Source organism: Anomaloglossus baeobatrachus, chromosome 1 (assembly GCF_048569485.1).
Source record: "Anomaloglossus baeobatrachus isolate aAnoBae1 chromosome 1, aAnoBae1.hap1, whole genome shotgun sequence".
Taxonomy (NCBI): Eukaryota; Metazoa; Chordata; class Amphibia; order Anura; family Aromobatidae; genus Anomaloglossus; species Anomaloglossus baeobatrachus.
Window position 1 is genome coordinate 745,884,173 of NC_134353.1, and position 21,638 is coordinate 745,905,810.

Here is a 21,638-nt window from a genome sequence, read left to right on the forward strand (position 1 = left end):
ACCCTCTCCCTGATTACATATATACCTGGAGAGGCATCATGAGCCCCCCCAAGAACTCAGGAGCCGCTGACAAGCTCAAGGAATTTGCTAGAGGGAACCCCTCAGACACCCCCAGAGCTATGAGAGCTACTTCTCACAAGGGTTCAGAGAACCATGGGGATCAGAAACCAACAGCAGAGGATAAAGGAGGCCAAGATGATCTGACCCTGAGACATGTATATGAACAATTGTTACAGGCGATATCCACGTGTAAAACCTCTCTTTTGGGGAAGATTGAGGAGGTACGCACGGAGATGGGCTTCTTACGTCAGGATCTGCAGACCCTGAAAACACGTAGTACTGAAGTCGAGACAAGGGTATCTGAGCTAGAGGATAAAATTACACCACTGGCCACTAAACTGACAAAGGTGGCTGGGTCCATGAATTTGTGGCGCCAGAAAGCGGATGATTTGGAAAATCGTATGCGCCGCAATAACATCAGAATAATTGGGCTGCCTGAGAAATCTGAGGGTCAACAACTGGAACACTTCCTGGAGGAGTGGCTCAAATCTACTCTTGGGGACGAGTTTTCATCCACCTTCGCGGTTGAGAGAGCACATAGGGTCCCGACCAGGCCCTTACCTCCGGGTGCGCCACCGCGGCCATTCTTAGCATGACTTCTCAATTGTAAGGACAGGGATACAACTCTCCGTTTGGCTAGACTGAAGGGCCCACTCAAATACAACAACACCACTCTTTCAATCTTCCCGGACGTCTCTGTGGACCTCCAGAAACAAAGTGCTCATTTCCTGGAGGTGAAAAAAGCTCAGGGACAGACACATTGCATATTCCATGCTATACCCTGCACGGCTCCGCATAGTACATGAAGGATCCTCATTATTTTTCTCCACTCCCTCGGAAGCAGAGGACTGGCTCCGGCTCCACCCGGGGTCAGGGAACAAAGGGCGTTGAGATTGTGCTCAAATGGCGGAGGTTTTTTTCCTTTGGGACTCCCTCCTTACTGTGACTCCCTCTCTCTGCTGTCGTTTCTCTTAAGCTATTCTGGACTTTTTTGTGTCTCGGGGCTGGAGAAATGCGTTGGGGTCTGGATGCTGGCAGAATGGGAGTCCTGAATCTTGCGCTCCCACACCACCCATACTAGGACACTGTGTTCAGTGACGGTATCCCCATTGGTAATTGGGATTCTTAATAGGACTCCGAGAAGAGGTTCCGGAGCTTGTTGCTGTTTTTTTTTGGTTAACAGTTATATGGTTATTAACCTCGCTTTTTTACAGGAATATCCATAATGCTGCTGGTGTGCTAAATATATTTTATTGTAGGATAAGATATGGTCGAGAGAAATCTGAAAAAGAGGCTGAATGCTGGGGGAGGAGTCCTTTCTGCGGCATACAAGATCTACATACTTGTATCTGTGATCCTGGTCATATAGAGGCAAGACGTATAACATGGGGTCAGAATTAGTTTTTACAACATGGAACGTCCGTGGCCTTGGGTCACCCAAAAAGCGGGTTAAGATCTTTTCCCAAATCAGGCGTTGTGGGGCTCAGCTGGTGACGTTGGTCGAAACCGACCTCACAAGGGACACGGCTAAGGTGGTGAAGAAACCATGGGTACAATGGGTGGCACATACATTTCACACCAGCTATTCTAGGGGAGTTTCCCTTTTGGTACATAGATCTGTCCGGTGGGAAGCCAAGGTGGTTAGAAGAGACCCGGAAGGGAGGTTTGTATTTGTATCTATAGATTCCAGGGACTATGTTCTATTATGTATTTATAATCCCCCACCTGCCCGTACTTCAGTTCTCAAACAAGCGCTAAGCTTCGCCCTTAATTATCCGGATGCGTATATCCTATGTATGGGGGACTTTAACTTAGTGGTCGACGAGGACTTGGATAGGTTTAGGCTAGATGGGGTAGCGCGGCCCGCGACCTCAACTTTGACTGACCTAAGACAGTGCATAGAGGGAGGAGGGTGGGTGGATCTCTGGAGGCTGCGACATCCTAATACACGGGAGTTCACCTGCCATTCTTCCACGAGACGCACGTTGTCCCGTCTGGACTATATTTTTGGGTCGAGCAACGTAGCAACCTGGGTGGATAATGTGGTCCATGGGGTAAGGGGTATTTCAGACCATTGTCCGGTGACCCTGACTCTTAAATTTGACCAGACTATTAATAGACCTTCCTGGCGGCTAAATCCCTTTTGGCTCAAATTAAATGATCAAAGTGACAGAACCCCGCTTCAACTAGAGGAATTCTTGGCAGCCCACCCTAAACCCCGAAATAACTTGGTGTGGGATACCCTCAAAGGTTATCTTCGTGGGTGTCTGTCCTCGACTATTACATATATAAAACGGCTGACTAAACAAGAAGACGAAGAAATTGAGGGGCGACTTAGGACCCTAGAGGCAAGGTATATATCAAACCCGACAGAGGGGAATAGGACGGAATGAATACATTCATATAGATCGTATGTGCAACACTCAGAGACCAAGTCTAAGCGTAAACTGTTTTTTACTCGGCAGTCATATTTTGAGTTGGGGAACTAGTCAAGTAAATTGTTGGCATATATTGTTAGACAGCAAAACGCTTCTAATACAGTACTGGGTATACGAGAAGCTGATGGTACGATTGTCACATCCCCAGCAGACATTTTACAACGTTTCTGCACCTTTTATAAAACACTTTATAGCTCCAGAAGCGTTCATGGAACCCAAGACTGCTTAGACTATCTTGCAGATTTAGAGTTCCCCACTTTGAGTCAGGCACAGTGCGAGCTCCTAGATGCAGATATTACAATAGAAGAGATAACTACGGCCATATCTGAGATGGCAAGGGGGAAGGCCCCAGGCCCGGATGGCTTTCCTATAGAATTCTATGTCAAGTATTCTGAGACCCTGGCCCCGGCTCTTCTGGAAGTTTTCTCGCATTTCTCTGATGGTGGCTTGTTGCCTGCTTCCTTCTATGAGGCACATATTATTGTTTTGAAGAAAGAGGGAAAGGACCCTTTGGAGTGTGGATCCTATCGACCTATATCATTAGTTAATGTTGATTATAAGATCTTCACCAAAATATTGGCATCCCGGCTCAACTCTGTCATACTGGACATAGTACATCCGGATCAGACCGGCTTTATGCCAGGGAAAAATACCTCTATAAATATTAGACGGGTCCAGTCTATAGTGCAGTACAGTACATTGGTTCCAGATAACGAGTGGGCTTTGGCTTCGCTGGATGCGGCCAAGGCATTTGACTCGGTGGAATGGCCTTTTTATCAGCTTGTCTCCAGAGGTTTGCTTTTGGCCCAAAGTTCAGTAACTGGATTCACATGTTATATAGATCCTCTACAGCTAGACTCATAGTCAATAATGTATCATCTGCACCTTTTTCTTTGGGACGAGGTACACGTCAGGGGTGCCCATTGTCTCCTGCCCTATTTGCCTTAGTTATCGAGGCCTTGGCAATTCGGATCCGTACTCATCCATCACGGGAATTACCATAGCAGATCGCACAGACACTATTGGCCTATACGCAGATGATATGGTTGTCTTCATGGATAGGGCACGTGCCACTTTGCCAGTCGTCATTGAAGCTATAAATAGATTTGGAGAATTCTCCAGCCTTTATATTAACTGGGAAAAGTCAGCCCTATTGCCATTAACACATGGGTCAGAGGTCCCGATGGATGATATGTCACCCTTGCCTGTTGTATCTAGCTTCAAATATTTAGGTATACATATTCAGAAAGATCACACAATGGATCTTAAAATGAATATATTACCACTTTTAGATCATGTCAAACTTAAGTATAATTTATGGGGAAAATTGCCACTCTCAGTGGTCGGAAGGATAAATTTAATTAAAATGATTTTGCTTCCTAAGCTTAGCTATGCTCTGCAACATAGTGCGGTCCTGGTGCCCAGGTCCTTCTTCTCCACACTTAACTCACTCACCTCATCCTTTATTTGGGGGAAGGCTCGGCCTAAACTCCGGATGTCCATCCTACAGAGATCAAAGTCATTGGGAGGGATGGCCTTACCAGAATTTTTCCTATACTATTTAGCAGGACAACTCAAGATGCTGGGTACATGGATGCTGGACTGTCAGCTGCCTAACTCAGAGGATCATTTGGCACGTGCGGTAGGGGCAGACTGACTGTTGGGCTTTCTGGAGTCGGACAGGGCGAATGTCCCGAGGCTGTTGCCTATTTTAAGGTTGGCACGATCAGTGTGGCGACAAGCCAAAAAACTAACGCGTTTTGAGGGGGCAATGGCAGAGCTTCCGTTATGGGGCAATGGTTACTTTCCCACCCTAAAGGACCACCCGTCAGCACAGTTTTGGATAGCTCATACAGTCCTCGAGTTGGGAAATCTTTATGTGTCAGGAACTGCTGTCTTTAAATCTTTTGGGCAGATACAAACCGATTATAATGTTCCACGCTCACAATTCTTTAGGTATCTGCAGCTCCGTACAGAGATTCAATCTCACCTGCGGAGGACAGGGTCAGGGGCATTGATATCGTCGTTCCCAATGATAGGCATACTGAAGTCACAGGGGCCCCGGGGTATGATTTCAGCTATCTATACACACCTGTTATCGGTTGGAGTGGAATCGGTGCCGTTGCCGGTAGAGGATAAATGGAGGCTCCTAATTCCCTGTCTACAGGGAGAGGAGTTGGATGAGGTACTGGAGTCTCCAACTATGGTATCTCCGTCCATCAACAATAGATTGATACAATGCTATTTTATACATCAGGCATACCTAACTCCCACTCGCTTATTTACTATGGGCCAGCGCCGATCGTCGGAATGCCCACGATGCCATGGACCAGACGCAAACTTTCTGTACATGGTGTGGAATTGCCCGATCATATACACGTATTGGCAGGAAGTGACTTCCCAGTTGTCCTCAATGGTGTTGATGCCTGTTCCATGCAACCCTCTGTTGTGCCTATTTGGAGTAATGGAGGACGGGATGGGAGATCACTACATAAGAATACTTCTTAGAGAGACATTGTTCCTGGCCAGGAAATTAATTGCCTTGAGGTGGACGGGGGGGTTCAAATCCAACTGTGCGAGCCTGGATTAAACTGGTTAACTCGATAATTCCATATGAGCGAGTGGTATACTTTAATAGAGGACATCCGGAAAAATTCAGGAAAATTTGGGATATGTGGAACTCCTCCCCCGGCACACTCGAAGAAGCCTCAGGTTGATTACTGTTACAATAATAGATTCATACTCAGTATTGGATAATGAAGCGCATTCCAGTGGCATAGCTAGGCGGTATAGAATAGGAATAGTTATTGTTACTAATTTTCGTTTTCTTTAGGTTTAGAGACTACAGATTACATTGATTAAAATGGACTACATGCTATATATATCAGTATGTACTGGCAGGATCAGTGTTGTAGCATGCAGTTGACAAGGTCAACAGAGGTGCACATAGTGCTATGAAAATCTTATTACCTTATCCGTTAATGTTACTATTTGTTCATGCTATTGACAGATATTCCTGGAAAGTACTTGAGTAATGCTATGTGTGAGTTATTCCGTACCACATGTTTTTGGAATTAATAAAACGAAGTTAAAAAAAAAAAATGCGGCCAAGCTCCAGAAGCCGTAGGAGATATCCCTGCTTAAAATCATTCCCAAGCATTTTAGAGAAAAACATGGATGTAACTGGAGATGTCTCAAATTCCGTGGTATTGATAGGGTGAGTTTAGGGATAAGAGGTGGAGACACTAAAAACCATCTGCACAAAAAGGAGGCTAGATGGATTACCATATTAGACACCATAAAGCCACAAGGCCTAAATGAGGTCGTCAGCTTTAAGCCTTTTCTTTTGTGATAATAACCTCTTCGCCTTCTCAAAATATCTCTGCCCTTGTTGTCCTGCGATTCACTCCACTGGTTTTTTAACATTATTTATATCCACATTTCATCTTGTTCAAAATTGTGGCGAAGTCTTTTGTCGGTGCTCTTGTCAAAAAAACCCCCAAAAAACCCTAATCTCTATTTTAATTTATCGTTGTTCTTATAGATCCGGTGCTCTTCTCCTCCTTTCTCCTCTTCCCCCTGTTTGGCGCAACTAGGACTGAGGAGGCTATGTCTGGCGATAAATCCTCAGTGTTGGATTTTTATTATATTGTAAACATATTTATTGTTATTGCTACAACTGGATTTAATGCATATGTTGATTGCCATACATACAGATTGTCTGTTTTATGTATACTTGTCTGCCAGTCTTGCATACTTTACCCACTATTAGCCTTCTCTCTCCTGCCCTTCATTAAAATGTCACCCATAGCTTCATGCCTGTGCGCGTGCTCTTCAAGCCTGTGCGCACGCTGGTCCCGTGACTCCTCTCTTCTCTGCACCTGATGTCTAATAAGCACCCGTGAGCTGCGCTTGCGCACCATGGGCTCTTTGACGCCGACATGCAGATGGAGATGGGTGTCGCTGGATTGACGCGCGCCGCTATAGGCTGACAAGTGACAGTCCTTTACCTGTGCACGCGCCGGCCCCGGGACTCCCCTCCTCCCTGCGCCTGGCGTCCAATAGGTGCCCGTGGTTTGCGGTTGCGCACCACGGATGCCTGGACGCTGCAATGCAGAGGAGGATGGGCGTCGCTGGGCCGACGTGCGCCGCTATAGGTCAACAGGCGGCATTGGAGGGGAATTTAAGGGCACCAGATTCACAACCCCCCACACCTCCGACGAAGCCGTTGCGAAATGCGCATCAGGTGTGGGCGGTGTACTCTGGTGGGGCCTCGACTTTGGTGGGTATTATCCCTAACTGAGCTCTCCTCCTTTCTGCAGGGATCAGCGGTCCTGTTCTATCCTATGGCTATTTAGCCTTTCTTTGTGGTTTTTTACCTGCTTGTGCAGCATTGTTGCTGTGGCCGGCTGGACTATGTAGTCCTAGTACTCATGCCATCTAGCAGCTGCGGTAAGCGGTCGCGGTGATTCATTGGTGAACATGTGATTATTTGTGTCCATCTATACTTGGCTGTGTTTGACTATGTACACTTTTTGCCAATATAAACCAATTTGGTCTCATATATTCCTTTCAGTGTATTTGATATATAAACCAGCCATCTATCCATAATTAAAAGTCAATCTTGTGCATTTTACCATGAATCATTGTTACCTTTGGATATATAATCCTATTCAAGACCATTATGTATGTCGTGCTTATTTGTGATCCCTGCTGTATTTGATTGAATTTTTCACTGTTATAATTTCATTTATTTGAGCTCTTCCCTTGAATGAAACCCACTATGTGTGGGTTACACATATCTAATAAAGGCCCCACTTATTGTCACACCGCCCCCTTTTGTTGTGTTGTGATGATTTTAACTCACTTTTTTTTCTGTGTTGTCTTGCATGTATCACACTTAAAATAATAAATACTTTGTATTTTTTCAACAATTGTGTGCATTTATGCCATTATTGCGATAATTTATAGATTTCTGGACTGAGTCAATCTTTTTTGCTATTCAAGAGTAAACCCTTGTAACATTTATAACATTTTACCTCAATTTTTAATTTTAAGCATATCAGTGATCTCAAAACCCCGCCAATTGCTAAAACTACGCCCCTCCACCGCAAGGTAAACTTGTGCACATTATAGTTATGCACCTGCGGCATAGGACAGATTTCCATCATCTGAAAGAAAAATCTATGTATATACTATTGACATGTGATAAAGAAAGGCATCATTCACCTGATCGCAAACTGGTCCCCCTTGATGGAACAGTCCTCAGGGTATCTGGTATTCTCACTTGCCGCCACAGGGGGACATTTTGAGAACGAGATGGAATGGATAGGAGTCAGATTAAGGTGGCTGTACCAATTAACAAGCTGCAGTTGTTGGTCGTAGAATTTCACGTGTCCACGAGTATCACCAGTGACATAATATCTGAAGAAAGTTGTGGAGAAATGTAGAAATACAACTTAAGCTACTACACAAAACCCCGAAAATTCTATCTAATATATAAAGCTGAATGTGTGTATGTATGTATGTATGTATGTATGTATGTATGTATGTATGTATGTATATCTGTATGTATGTATGTATGTATGTATGTCCGGGATTGGCATCTGCACTGTCGCAGCTACAGCCACAAAATTTTGCACACTCACACTTCTCGACCCCGAGAGCGTCATAGGCTATGTTTTGAGGGGAAATTTTAACCCAGCGCTTTACAGTTATTCACCAAAAAACCTGCCTCCATTAAAGCGAATGGAGCTGGGAGCCACAGTGCAGCCAGAACGTCAGAAGAATGCGCAGCCACGCCCTTAAATGTAATGTTGGCGTGTCACAATGCAGCCAGGGAAAGAGACAGACAGGGTAAGAAACAGACAGACAGGGTAAGAGACAGACACAAAGAGACAGAGACAGACAAAGAGACAGACTGACAGGAAAAGAGAGGGAAAGAGAGAGACAGGTTAAGAGACAGACACAGACATGTAAAGAGACAGACACAGGGAAACAGACAGACAGGGAAAGAGAGGGAAAGAGAGGAAAAAAGAGACAGACAGGGTAAGAAACAGACAAAGACAGGTAAAGAGACAGACAAAGAGAGACACAGGGAAAGAGACAGAGGGAAAGAGACAGACAGGGAAAGAAAGAGACAGGGAAAGTGACAGATAGATAGACAGACAGGGAAAGAGATTGAGACAGACGGAGAAAGAGACAGAGAGTCAGAGACAGACAGGGAAAGAGACAGACAGACAGACAGACAGACAAAGAGATAAAGAGAGAGACAGAGAGATATATACAGAGGGGGAGACAGACATTATAATTACGTTTATATCTATTTGTTTTGTGGTTTTTGTGTGCAGAATACATTTTTGTTAATACATTCTATTTTGTTAACAGCAATTATTAACCCGGGCGAAGCTGGGTAGTACAGCTAGTATGTATATAATATTATATATAGAAAAATAATGGGATTGATAAATATACAGTACAATTAAGTTTTTCCGACAACTTCCTGTTTGTGAAATATACAAATGAATATTCTGATTGTTGAAAGAATAGGGGATTTTGTTTTTCATACCTGCGTGTATGAGGAATTTATTTGTTGATATACCAAACTAAAATGGTAATAAAAATTATCTGATTTAAAAAAAGTTTGTCCGACAACAATAGGTGCAGATTTATTAAAGATTTTGGATAATGGGATCATCATAAAATAGTATATAACACACTAAACAGAACAGAAAAAGAAAAAAAAATGAATTCTAAAGGGTGCTTTACACGCTGCGACATCGCTAACGATATATCGTCGGGGTCACGGTGTTTGTGACGCACATCCGGCGTCGTTAGCAACATTGCAGCGTGTGACACCTAGGAGCGACGATCAACGATCGCAAAAATGTCAAAATTCGTTGATCGTTGACACGTCGCTCCTTTTCATAATATTGCTGGTGGTGCATGCCGCTAGTTGTTCGTCGTTCCCGCGGCATCACACATTGGTATGTGTGATACCGCAGGAACGACGAACATCTCCTTACCTGCGTCCACCGGCAACGAGGAAAGAAGAAGGTGGGCGGGATATTCCGCTCGCTCATCTCCGCCCCTCCGCTTCTATTGGACGGCTGCCGTGTGACGTCGCTGTGACGCCGCACGAACCGCCCCCCATAGAAAGGAGGCGGGTCGACGGCCACAGCGACATCGCAGGGAAGGTAAGTCCGTGTGACGGGTGTAAGTGATGTTGTGCGCCACGGGCAGCGATTTGCCCGTGACGCACAACGACTGGGGCAAGTACGCTCGCTAGCGATATCGATAGCGAAATCGCAGCGAGTAAAGTGCCCTTAAAAGATATGTTTCTATAGGCCACCAATGTGTGATCAGTGGGCTTCCACCCTGGGACTCCCCCCGATCAGAGGAAAGCTGCAGTGACGAGCCTCTGTTTATCCAGTCACAGTGACTTCTATACATATGTGGTAGTGTCTGGTAATGAAACTTGAGCACTCATATGAATGGATTGAGTTAGGCTGAGCTGCAATACCAGAAATAATCCCATATTAACCAGATCCATGACTGTGCCATTTATTTATATTTGCTGGGCATATGTTTTCGATGTGGGCTTAGTTAGAAACAGCGATGAAGCCTATGTGCGCACGCTGAGTATTTGGATGTAGAAATTTCTGTATCAAATCTGTATCTCTTGGCAGAAAAAAAGAGTGTTTTTGATGATTATTTTCCCATACATTTTCTATGCATTCTGAGGTGGAAAAATGCTGCAAAAAAAGCAAAAAGAATTAACATGCTGCAGATTTATTTCTGCACCAATTCTGCAAGGAAAAAATAAGCAACTTGTGCACAAAACTTTAGGATTCTCATTGACCTTGCTGGCATAAAGATTTGCATGCAGTTTTGTGATAAAAAAGCAATGGGTGCACACAGTCTTAGGCTGTGTGCACACGTTGCGTTTTTTACCGCGGAAACGCTGCGTTTAGAACCGCAGCGTTTGAGTGGCAAATTGCATGCATTCAGCTTTCCCAGCAAAGTGTATGAGAAAGCCGAAAAATCAGTGCACACGCTGCGTTTCTAAACGCAGCGTTTTGGATGCCAAAAATCGGTGCGGAAAGAAAAGCAGCATGTCACTTCTTTTGTGCGGTGTAGCTGCGTTCTCTCCCCCATTGAATCAATGATGCGAGTCAAAACTCAGCTACACCGCAGTGAGCTGCTTTTTTGTTGTGGTCCGCGGGCTTTGTCGGCATGCCAGAACGCAGGCATTTACCTGGAAGTGAGGTCAAGAGGTTTCCTGTTGACCTCACTTCCTGGCAAAGTCCTGGAAAGCCCCTGGTGTCGCCAAAGTGCCCGCCCCGACCCCCGACCCCCCTCCCAAAAATCCAACATGGCCGCGCGCACAGTAGCGCACCGGCCGCAACCTACTCCTATGATTTCTGTTGCATGTGCCTTGAGACATGCGACAGTAAAATGCCCCCCAGGCCCTGCGAGGTCACCCCCTATTCCCCCCGGTATTCCCCCTTACCTGTCCGGTCGCAGCGCTGATCCCCCGCGGCCCCCTCCTCCTTCACAGCAGACGCCGGTCAGTGCAGTCACATGAGCAGAGCAGCTGACAGCCAGCACTGTGTTCAGAGAGCTGTGCTGGCTGCTCGCACTGTGCAGCTGTGACCCGGGGAGACTGGGTGCAGATTTTTGGCACCCACTCTCCTCAAATGGAGGGTCTGCCCTCCTAGAAAATGGGGGATACGTTCCCTGAACATGCCCCCATATTCTAGAAGGTCCAGAGCCGACGTGGGATGTCCAAATGGATTTCTGCGGACCCATTTTTTTTCAAATTTTTTGATTAAATTGGTGAACGAGGGAATGATTTGGGGAGTGTTTTTTCTAATAAAAAACTTTGTCATTTTTTTTTGCTTTTGTTTACTGTCAATTAGTTATGTCTGGTATCTGATAGACGCCGTGACATCACTAATTGCTGGGCTTGATGCCAGGTGACATTACACATCTGGTATCAACCCCATTTATTACCCCGTTTGCCAACGCACCAGGGCGCGGGATGAGTTGGGGCGAAGCGCCAGGATTGGCGCATCTAATGGATGCGCCACTTCTGGGGCGGTTGCGGCCTGCTATTTTTAGGCTGGGAAGAGTCCAATAACCATGGCTCTTCCCACCCTGAGAATACCAGACCCCAGCTGTCAGCTTCACCTTGGCTGGTGATCTAATTTGGGGGGACCCCACGTTATTTTTTTTTTTAATTCTTTATTTATAAATAAAAAAAAAAAGCCTGGGGAGCCCTCCAAATTGATCACCAGACAAGATGAAGCTGCCAACTGTGGTTTGCAGGCTACAGCTGTCTGCTTTACCCTGACTGGCTATCAAAAATAGGGGGGACCCCACGCCATTTTTTTAATTGTTTTTTTTTTTTTTTTTAAAAATACTAAGCTAGGCACCCTTTAGTGCCACATGAAAAGGTACTAAAGGTGCCAGCTTAGAATATGCAGGCGGGGGAGGGACGTTATATATATTTGACATCCATTCATCCATTGACGCTTTTTTGGCTGTGTGCCCACAATCAGGTTTTGCAGTGGTTTGGGCGCTGAGTGTTTTCCCTGCATCCATAACGCTGCGTTGTGCAGTAGAAGCACAGTGGAAGGATTTTTGGAGATCCCGTGCCCACTGTGCTTCTTTTCTCCGCAGCATAAACTGACCGGTGGCGTGGCTTCCCGAGCCTCAGCATGTCAATTTATGCTGTGGAGACGAGAGTGCTCTCTGCAGGTAAAATAGAGCTAAAGTCCACAGCAGCCTGAACCCAAATGGTGGGCATGGCCAGCTGCGTTCTCCCGTGGACAACACTCACATCTCTGCAGGAAGGCTGACACTGTTTACTAGACGCCATATCGCTGGATCACGGCCACATAGCCTAACAGTGAGAATATTGTTGCTACAGCAACATTTTGGGTGAAGTAGCTGTGGATTCAAAATGCTTAATATACTCCTGGATAAAATCCTTGAGGGGTGTAGATTCCAAAATGGGGTCACTTGTGGGGGTTTTCTGACGTATAGGTGCCCAAGGGGCCCTTCTAATGTGACATGGTGCGCGAAGTTTATTTCAACTTTTCCAAAATTCAAATGGTGCTCCTTCCATTCCAAGCCCTCCCATTTATTCAAACAGAATGTGGAGAAGGAAATGACATCACAGGTTTTTTTTTCCAAAGTTCTGTGTTCAACCAACTTTATTAACACTGACAAGTCTTAAAAAACGCACCTAAAAAAACGCATGAAAAACGCATGCAAAACGCATGAAAAACGCATGCGTTTTCGATGCGTTTTTCTCAAAAAGCATTGTTTACAATTCTCCCCTCTGCCAGAGGGTGCGTTTTTTTCCGTGCTGAAAAAAAAGCAACGTGTGCACATAGCCTTACACTAACAGAGGGTGCGTTTTTTTTAGTTTATATTTTAATGCGTTTTATGTTTGCTATTTTTATTTATTTTTAATTAATTTATTTTATCCACTGTGCCCCCAAACATTTCTTAAAAGACCTTTGGAATGTATGTATGTATGTATGTATGTATGTATGTACAGTTAGGTCCAGAAATATTTGGACAGTGACACAATTTTCGCGAGTTGGGCTCTGCATGCCACCACATTAGATTTGAAATGAAACCTCTACAACAGAATTCAAGTGCAGATTGTAACGTTTAATTTGAAGGTTTGAACAAAAATATCTGATAGAAATTGTAGGAATTGTACACATTTCTTTACAAACACTCCACATTTTAGGAGGTCAAAAGTAATTGGACAAATAAACCAAACCCAAACAAAATATTTTTATTTTCAATATTTTGTTGCGAATCCTTTGGAGGCAATCACTGCCTTAAGTCTGGAACCCATGGACATCACCAAACGCTGGGTTTCCTCCTTCTTAATGGTTTGCCAGGCCTTTACAGCCGCAGCCTTCAGGTCTTGCTTGTTTGTGGGTCTTTCCGTCTTAAGTCTGGATTTGAGCAAGTGAAATGCATGCTCAATTGGGTTAAGATCTGGTGATTGACTTGGCCATTGCATAATGTTCCACTTTTTTGCATTCATGAACTCCTGGGTAGCTTTGGCTGTATGCTTGGGGTCATTGTCCATCTGTACTATGAAGCGCCGTCCGATCAACTTTGCGGCATTTGGCTGAATCTGGGCTGAAAGTATATCCCGGTACACTCCAGAATTCATCCGGCTACTCTTGTCTGCTGTTATGTCATCAATAAACACAAGTGACCCAGTGCCATTGAAAGCCATGCATGCCCATGCCATGCCGTTGTCTCCACCATGTTTTACAGAGGATGTGGTGTGCCTTGGATCATGTGCCGTTCCCTTTCTTCTCCAAACTTTTTTCTTCCCATCATTCTGGTACAGGTTGATCTTTCTCTCATCTGTCCATAGAATACTTTTCCAGAACTGAGCTGGCTTCATGAGGTGTTTTTCAGCAAATTTAACTCTGGCCTGTCTATTTTTGGATTTGATGAATGGTTTGCATCTAGATGTGAACCCTTTGTATTTACTTTCATGGAGTCTTCTCTTTACAGTTGACTTAGAGACAGATACACCTACTTCACTGAGAGTGTTCTGGACTTCAGTTGATGTTGTGAACGGGTTCTTCTTCACCAAAGAAAGTATGCGGCGATCATCCACCACTGTTGTCATCCGTGGACGCCCAGGCCTTTTTGAGTTCCCAAGCTCACCAGTCAATTCCTTTTTTCTCAGAATGTACCCGACTGTTGATTTTGCTACTCCAAGCATGTCTGCTATCTCTCTGATGGATTTTTTCTTTTTTTTCAGCCTCAGGATGTTCTGCTTCACCTCAATTGAGAGTTCCTTAGGCCGCATGTTGTCTGGTCACAGCAACAGCTTCCAAATGCAAAACCACACACCTGTAATCAACCCCAGACCTTTTAACTACTTCATTAATTACAGGTTAACGAGGGAGACGCCTTCAGAGTTAATTGCAGCCCTTAAAGTCCCTTGTCCAATTACTTTTGATCCCTTGAAAAAGAGGAGGCTATGCATTACAGAGCTATGATTCCTAAACCCTTTCTCCGATTTGGATGTGAAAACTCTCATATTGCAGCTGGGAGTGTGCACTTTCAGCAACTATTATATATATAATTGTATTTCTGAACATGTTTTTGTAAACAGCTAAAATAACAAAACTTGTGTCACTGTCCAAATATTTCTGGACCTAACTGTATGTATGTATGTATGTATGTATCTGTGTGATATTAAAATATAAATACATTTTTATTTTTAGCGTATTTCTCTTGTAACTAGGGCTGGTACAATAGCCACAGCTACAAGGGAAATTCAACCCACATGTTGCATAGCAGAGCTGTCTGTGCTTCCTAGCACCCAGCAGCTCCTGCTTCCTCTCACATCCAGTGATCATATGTTCACTGGGTCCAGAGGTGGAAGCAGGGTAAGTGGTTCCTAATCTATATCCACAAGCACTGGCTCAGCGCTGTGTATACAGAGATGGAGAAGGTAAATATGGAAATAAACTATTTTTATCTTCTCTCTGGGAAATATGACTGTGTGTAAGAGCCAGCTCCCCTACCACACAGCTTCACAATCTTATCAAAGCTACTTAGGCCGCATTGGCATTTTAGAACATCTGTGCATGAAAAATAGTGAACTGCCTTTACATTTAAAGGGAACCTGTCAGGTGCAATATGCACCCAAAACCTCGAGCAGTTCTGGGTGGGTATTTCTAATCCATGCCTAACTGTCCCTGTATACACTAGCATAGATAAAGGGATCTTTAGAAAAAGTATTTCTAAATATCTTTTATGATATGCTAATGAGCGCTGGGACTAGTTGCAAGGGCGTTAGTTCCCGTGCTCATTCCGCCCTCTTTAGTATGTTAGTACACCCACAGGGACATACTAACATTCTATTCAATGCAGCATCACCAGAGGTGACGCGCGTACCTGTGCCCACTGCCACCACTGATCAGAAGTCCTGGCACTTCCAATCATGCACACTAAACCTCTCTGAAGCCGGGATGTGTTCACCCGGCTTCATACTGCACATGACCGGAAGTACCAGGCATTCAGATCAGCAGACACAGGTTCGCGCGTCACTGCTAGTGATGCTGCATTGAATAACATGTTAATACGCCCCTGTGAACGTGCTGCCATGCTAAGAGGGTAGAATGAGCACAGGAAATAACGCCCTTGTGACTAGTCCCCACGCTCATTAGCATATCATAAAAGATCTTTAGAAATACATTTTCTAAAGATCCCTTTATCTATTCTAGTGTATACAGGAACGGTTAGGCAGGGATTAGCAATATATACCCAGAACTGCTCGTGGTTCTGGGTGCATAATGCACCTGACAGGTTCCCTTTAAAGGCCATGTGCAGTCCTGAAGTAATTAATGTCACTTTCCCTGAATAAACATGGGACCCTCACACTTTAATGTTCTACAAAGGACACAGCTCTATAGTTCTGTTTTCTGGTGATGGTCCGGTGGACTGGACATCACAATAGTACACTGATGGATCAATGATCAATAGAAAATTCCAGAAATATCCTTTAATACAAACTGTCATTTACACTGCTTTCACACATCAGTTTTTTGCCATCAGGCACAATCCGGCAAAAACATGAAAAAACGGATACGACGTCTGTTGCCGCTGGATCCGTTTTTTCCCCCCATAGACTTCTAATAGCGCCGGATTGGGCCGGACGGCCTTGTGTTCCATCCGGCTTTCGTGGGATCTGGCAAAATTTGCTTGTCCGGCGGCCAGATGGAACGTTGAAATGAATGTTTTTTGTCTCCGGCGAAAAAACGGATCACGCCGGATCCGGCGCGTTTTATAATGGAAGCCTATGGCAGAGGGATCCGTCGTCATCCGTCATATGCCGTAATCCGGAGCTGGTTTCTATTTTTTTTAAACTGAACATGCTCAATATCAAAACAGATCCGTCAAAAAAACCCGGAAGAAACGGATGGAAAAAACTGATGCAACGGATTTGTTTTTTCGACGGATCCGTCGCATCAGTTTTTTCACTGGATTGTGCCTGATGGCAAAAAACTAATGTGTCTTCCACATTTAATCTAGTTAGGATTCCATATCATATTGCAGTTGTGTCTTGGATACTAGTGCCAGATTATCAGACAGTCTGGATTATTAGAAATTCTCTCTAGCTGTAGTTTACAGACAGAATGCAAAATACTTTTTTTTTTTTTTTAATTAAAATTACTCTGCAAATGCAGAATGGAAAAAGCTTAACAGCAGGGAATCGGTTCTGGTGACTGAATGTCGGCAGTTACTCGAGTGTGTTAGTAAATTAATTCATTACCTGTCATGGGTAGTGAGCACAGTAATGGCATCTTTCTGCAGATGCATCAACTTTAAAGCTTTCTTATTATGTGGCTTTATGGGAGACTTTGTTCTGATCAATGGGGGATTGGTGGTCTCCCAGACAACCAGTTTCCCCGCAGATGTAGCTGTCAAGGATCTAACATTGCGGAAATCAAAAACCGATTGGCTGAAAGCTCCCACGGCTTTGTTAAAAGTCTGAAAAAAACAAAAAAAAAATGTATTTTAGTGTTAAAATAAAGTTGACATTGTGAAAGAACATAGCAGGTTAACTGCATGGGGAGAATGCAGCGAATTGTGAGGAGACGCGGAAGCGGCTTATAACAATGCAGAATAAGTGACAATAACCCAGAACAAACAATATAAAGGAGTTACAGGGAAAGGCAGGCACAAAGCGTTAGCGATTCACTGTAATGCCACTCAAGCTTCAAGCATCTTCACTGCAAGCCCCATGTAAATATACAGATGGGTTACGGGCACCGCTAATCGCAGAGCTGCTTATTTATCAGAAATAAGGAAAGCCACACTATTATGTCGACTTCTTACTGGGCTGGAGGGAACGACATGGCTGTGGACAACGTTTTCTTCAGCTATACGGAAGGAAATTATTTCAAATCTGTTTTATTGATGGAACTGTTGTCAACATACAAACATATCATTTGTGCAATTACAATACATAAACATCATTTTCTCAATGCCGGGATAACATCCAGAAATTGTTACATTACTAAATTTCTTGGAATTCTTCAAATTATCTTTGTGCTATTACCATATAACTATTGATAAATTATAGGTCAGAATTCCCACTTCTTTTGACTTCCCGTATCCTAATATACTCATTCTCATTGTATGTCTATTGTCTTATGAATTATTGATAAATCTTTTCATATAAAGAATGAAACTAGAAAAATGCAGATTAATGTTCATAAAAGAAAGAAAGAAGAGGAAAGATACAAGCATAAAGAAGAGGAAATTAGAGAAGGGGGGAGAGGGGGGAAAGCAAGAAAAGAAAAGAAAAAAGGGGGGGAAGGAATGAGACTCCGCACCGTTTCTCAGTTCAAAAAGCTCGCCAAACTCTCCACAAACTCTGGGGACTCCATGAACATAATCCATAGTCTCCAAACTGTAGTACATTTTTCTGTGTTCCCATTTAGTTCTGCTGTCAGCTCCTCCATTCTCTGGAGGTTTGTCATCTCCTCCAACCAATCCAGCACCGTAGGGCATCTAGTCTATTTCCAAAATCGTGGGATAATCATACGGGCAGCCGGCAGGCAAAATCGCAACATGTCCCTTTTTTGTGTTTTAATAGCTCCTGGGAGCATAGAAAGAAGAGCAACCTGGGGGGATTTTTCTATTTCACCTCCGCTCATCTTTTTGTACAGGTAGAACACTGAGTCCCAAAAGGGTTGCAGCTTAGTACAGCTCCACCATATGTGTAGCATTGTACCCGTGTCTGTGCCACACCTCCAGCACACATCAGACACAGAGGGAAATATAGCATGTAATTTAGTCGGGTAATGGTACCACCTTGTGAGAATTTTATAACTTTTCTCTTGAGCGGCGCACGCCAAGGAAAGCTTGTGGGTCCACAGGTACGCTCTGCTCCAATCGTCCTCTGGAATATCCTCTCCCAGTTCCTCTCCCCACCTACAGACAAAGTGAGGTTTATCCACCCTATTTCTCTGGTTCAGCATTTTATAAATGAGTGAGATGCCATGTCCAGGTGATGACCCCTGTAAAAATATTTTCTCAAAAGGAGTAGGGGGTGTCCTCATCCTTCTCTCCCTGTCCTGGTACGAGAGGAAAGATTTCAACTGCATATATTCCATCCAGGAAATCTCTCTCCCTGTGGCCTGCATGGAAGTATAAGTTGGTAGGGTGTGTCCCTGGAGCACGTGACAAAAACGAGTATCATCCGCCCGAGTAAATCCCCCGAATCTATGGGAGTGGAGTCCTGGGGGGAACTTCTTATTACCGAATACAGGGGTAAGTGGGCCCTGCTCCTGAGAGAGAGATCCCTTTTTTATCTCTCCATCCCACATCCCCATTGCTGTCCGCGTGAACTCCATTCCTTTCGCTATCTGGATCCTACATTTACTTCCATGGTTAGAGAAAGAAAGTAAGGGAGTTCCCAGCACATCCTGTTCAATCACCACCCATTGTTTCGAATTACCATGAAAATGCCATTCCAGTAATCTCGTTAGGATAGCTGCCTTGTAATATAACTGAAAATTTGGGAGCCCCGCCCCCCCGTCACTTATGTGTCTGGTCAGAGTTTTAATTCCTGTTCGGGGTCTCCTGTTCTCCCAGACAAACCCAGACAAGGCTGTCCGGATCTTGGAGAAGTAACTTAGCGGTAGCTATATGGGTATTGTCTGAAACAGGAACAGGAACCTCGGTAACACATCCATTTTTATCGCGGTTATACGCCCAAACCACATCAATCTCTTTTTGTCATATTTCTTTAAGTCCCTGATTGTCCTTTCTAATAAGGGGAAAAAATTGTGATGTACAATTTTTGCTGGATCCCTAGTTACCATAACTCCCAGATATTTTAAAACTGACGGTTGCCACTTAAAAGGGAAGTTTTGTGATACTCTCGCAAGGTCTTCTGCCGATACAGTCACGTTCATGGCCTCTGATTTGGAAAAATTTACTTTGAAGTTGCTTAAGTTGCCAAACTCTTCGAACTCCTTAAGCAAGGACGGGAAGGATATGTGTGGTTGGGAAATGAACATGAGAAGGTCATCCGCGAATAGAGCCAGCTTACGGCTCTCCCCCCCGCCTCTATCCCGTGGATGCTTGTGTTGTTTCTCAGGGCGACCGCAAGGTGCTCCATGACTATGACGTATAAGAGGGGCGACAGTGGACATCCCTGTCTCGTTCCATTGTGGACCAGAAAGGATGATGATAGAAACCCATTTGTCCTGACTTTTGCTGAGGGTCTCGTATACAGGGACGCAATTCTACCCAAAAATTTCTGACCCAAACCCACCTGTCTCAAGGCTGCCATCATAAAGCTCCAACTGACCCGGTCGAAGGCCTTCTCCGCGTCCTCTGAAAGTAAACACATGGGGAGAGACTGAGCCCTCGACCGAGCCATCAGGAGGAACAATTTGTTGGTGTTGTCCCGTGCCTCCCGGCCTTTTACAAATCCCACCTGGTCCGTATGTATTATCCCAGGCAGGGACAGGGCAAGTCTGTTGGCAAGTGCTGTAGAGAAAAATTTCAAATCTAAATTAATCAGTGAGATGGGTCTGTAATTTGTAACCAGCAAGTGGTCCTTTCCCGGTTTGGGGATAACACATATGTGTGCTTCAAGAGACTGTGCTACCCACTGGGAGTTTTCAGATATGGAGTTAAATAAATACTTTGGTCATGAACGGGGATAACTGAGTCTGAAAAATGTTATAGAACTTGGGGGTAAACCCGTCCGGACCTGGGCTTTTGCCTGAGGGAGAATCCCTGATAATAGATGCCACTTCTGTCTCTGTAAAGTCTGCTTCTAGGTTTTCAACCTCAGTATTGGGTATAGTCGGCAGGGCTGTTTTAAGTATGTAATCATTTATTTTAGTCTCCAAAGCTTCTTGTGGCATATCCCCAAATTTGCCCCTTATGTCGTAAAGGTCACTATAATATTTTTGAAACTGCTCCGCTATGTAGATTGGGTTCTGAGTCAAAAGGCCGTCCGATTTTTTGATCGTAGGGATGTGACTGGGGTCCCCCCTCGGATGTAATAACCTAGCTAGTGGTCTGCCACATTTGTCCGCATATTCATACATAAATCTTTTTAGTCTATTCCTGTGGCACTCGTATTGTCGGTCCAGAATGGATTTAAGCTCCTCTCTGTTTTTAACTAGCTCTGTCAGTGTCACCGGGGATAATGTCTGCTTATGGATCTTCTCTAGGTCTGAAATATTCTGAAGTAGAGACAGAATGGTTTGGGCTCTCTACCTCTTAATCCTAGCCCCATGTTTGATCAGAATCCCTCTCAACACACACTTTAGTGTCTCCCATTGAACAGGTAGGGTAGTAGTGTCTCCTGAGTGTATCTCCAAGAATTCATCTATTGTGTTCTGCAGGTCTTTCAAGCATCCCTGGTCCCTCAGCAGACTATCCTTCAACCGCCAAGACCACGGCCTCCCAGGCCCATCCGGCATAGTGAGGCTCAAAAATATGGGGGCATGATCTGACCAAGAGATACTGCCTATATAGAGGCCTGTATCTGCCATGTCAGGGCTTTCTGACTTACAAGGAATAGGTCTATGCGCCTGTATGAAGAGTGAGCCGGGGAAAAATATGTGTAGTCACGGTCTACTGGGTGTAGTGTTCTCCATGCATCCACTAATCTGAGTTCCTGTATACAACGTTTAACCTTCGTTAGTTTCCTTATTGAGAGAATGTTATGTCCCGACGTTGTATCTACCTTAGGGTCCAAAGTGAAGTTTAAAGGGAACCTGTCAGCAGAAATTTCCCCTAAAACCTAACAGATTCCCCCTCTGCAGCTCCTGGGCTGCATTCTATAAAGGTCCCTGTTAGTATTGTGCCCCCTTTCTGACCCAAAAAAAGACTTTATATAGAGGTACCTTTTTGGCTTTGGATTCTCTAAATCTGACACGGGGGAGGGCTGCCTGATGGCCGTTATTCTGCCCCCTGGTCCTGTATGCCGCCCCCATCGCTGATTTCCATACTTCTGGACGCCGCCCACTGCTTCAGCCATCCCTGCGCATGCCCAGTGCTCATCTCTCGTGGATGAGCACTGTGCCCAGTGTCACCGCTGGTGAC

At 44.5% G+C, this 21,638-nt stretch overlaps 1 protein-coding gene across 3 annotated transcripts in view; it reads right to left on the reverse strand.

The window, feature by feature from the left end:
- Window positions 1-21,638, reverse strand: part of CFAP251 (cilia and flagella associated protein 251) — a 235,633-nt gene that overhangs the window by 99,257 nt on the left and 114,738 nt on the right. For all 3 annotated transcript variants that reach the window (XM_075323342.1, XM_075323353.1, XM_075323331.1), the window contains exons 10-11: window positions 16,834-17,051; window positions 7,728-7,922 (exon numbers count right to left, since the gene is read on the reverse strand). In XM_075323342.1, the coding sequence (XP_075179457.1) occupies window positions 7,728-7,922; window positions 16,834-17,051 (413 nt within the window). The remainder of the gene's footprint in view (window positions 1-7,727; window positions 7,923-16,833; window positions 17,052-21,638) is intronic.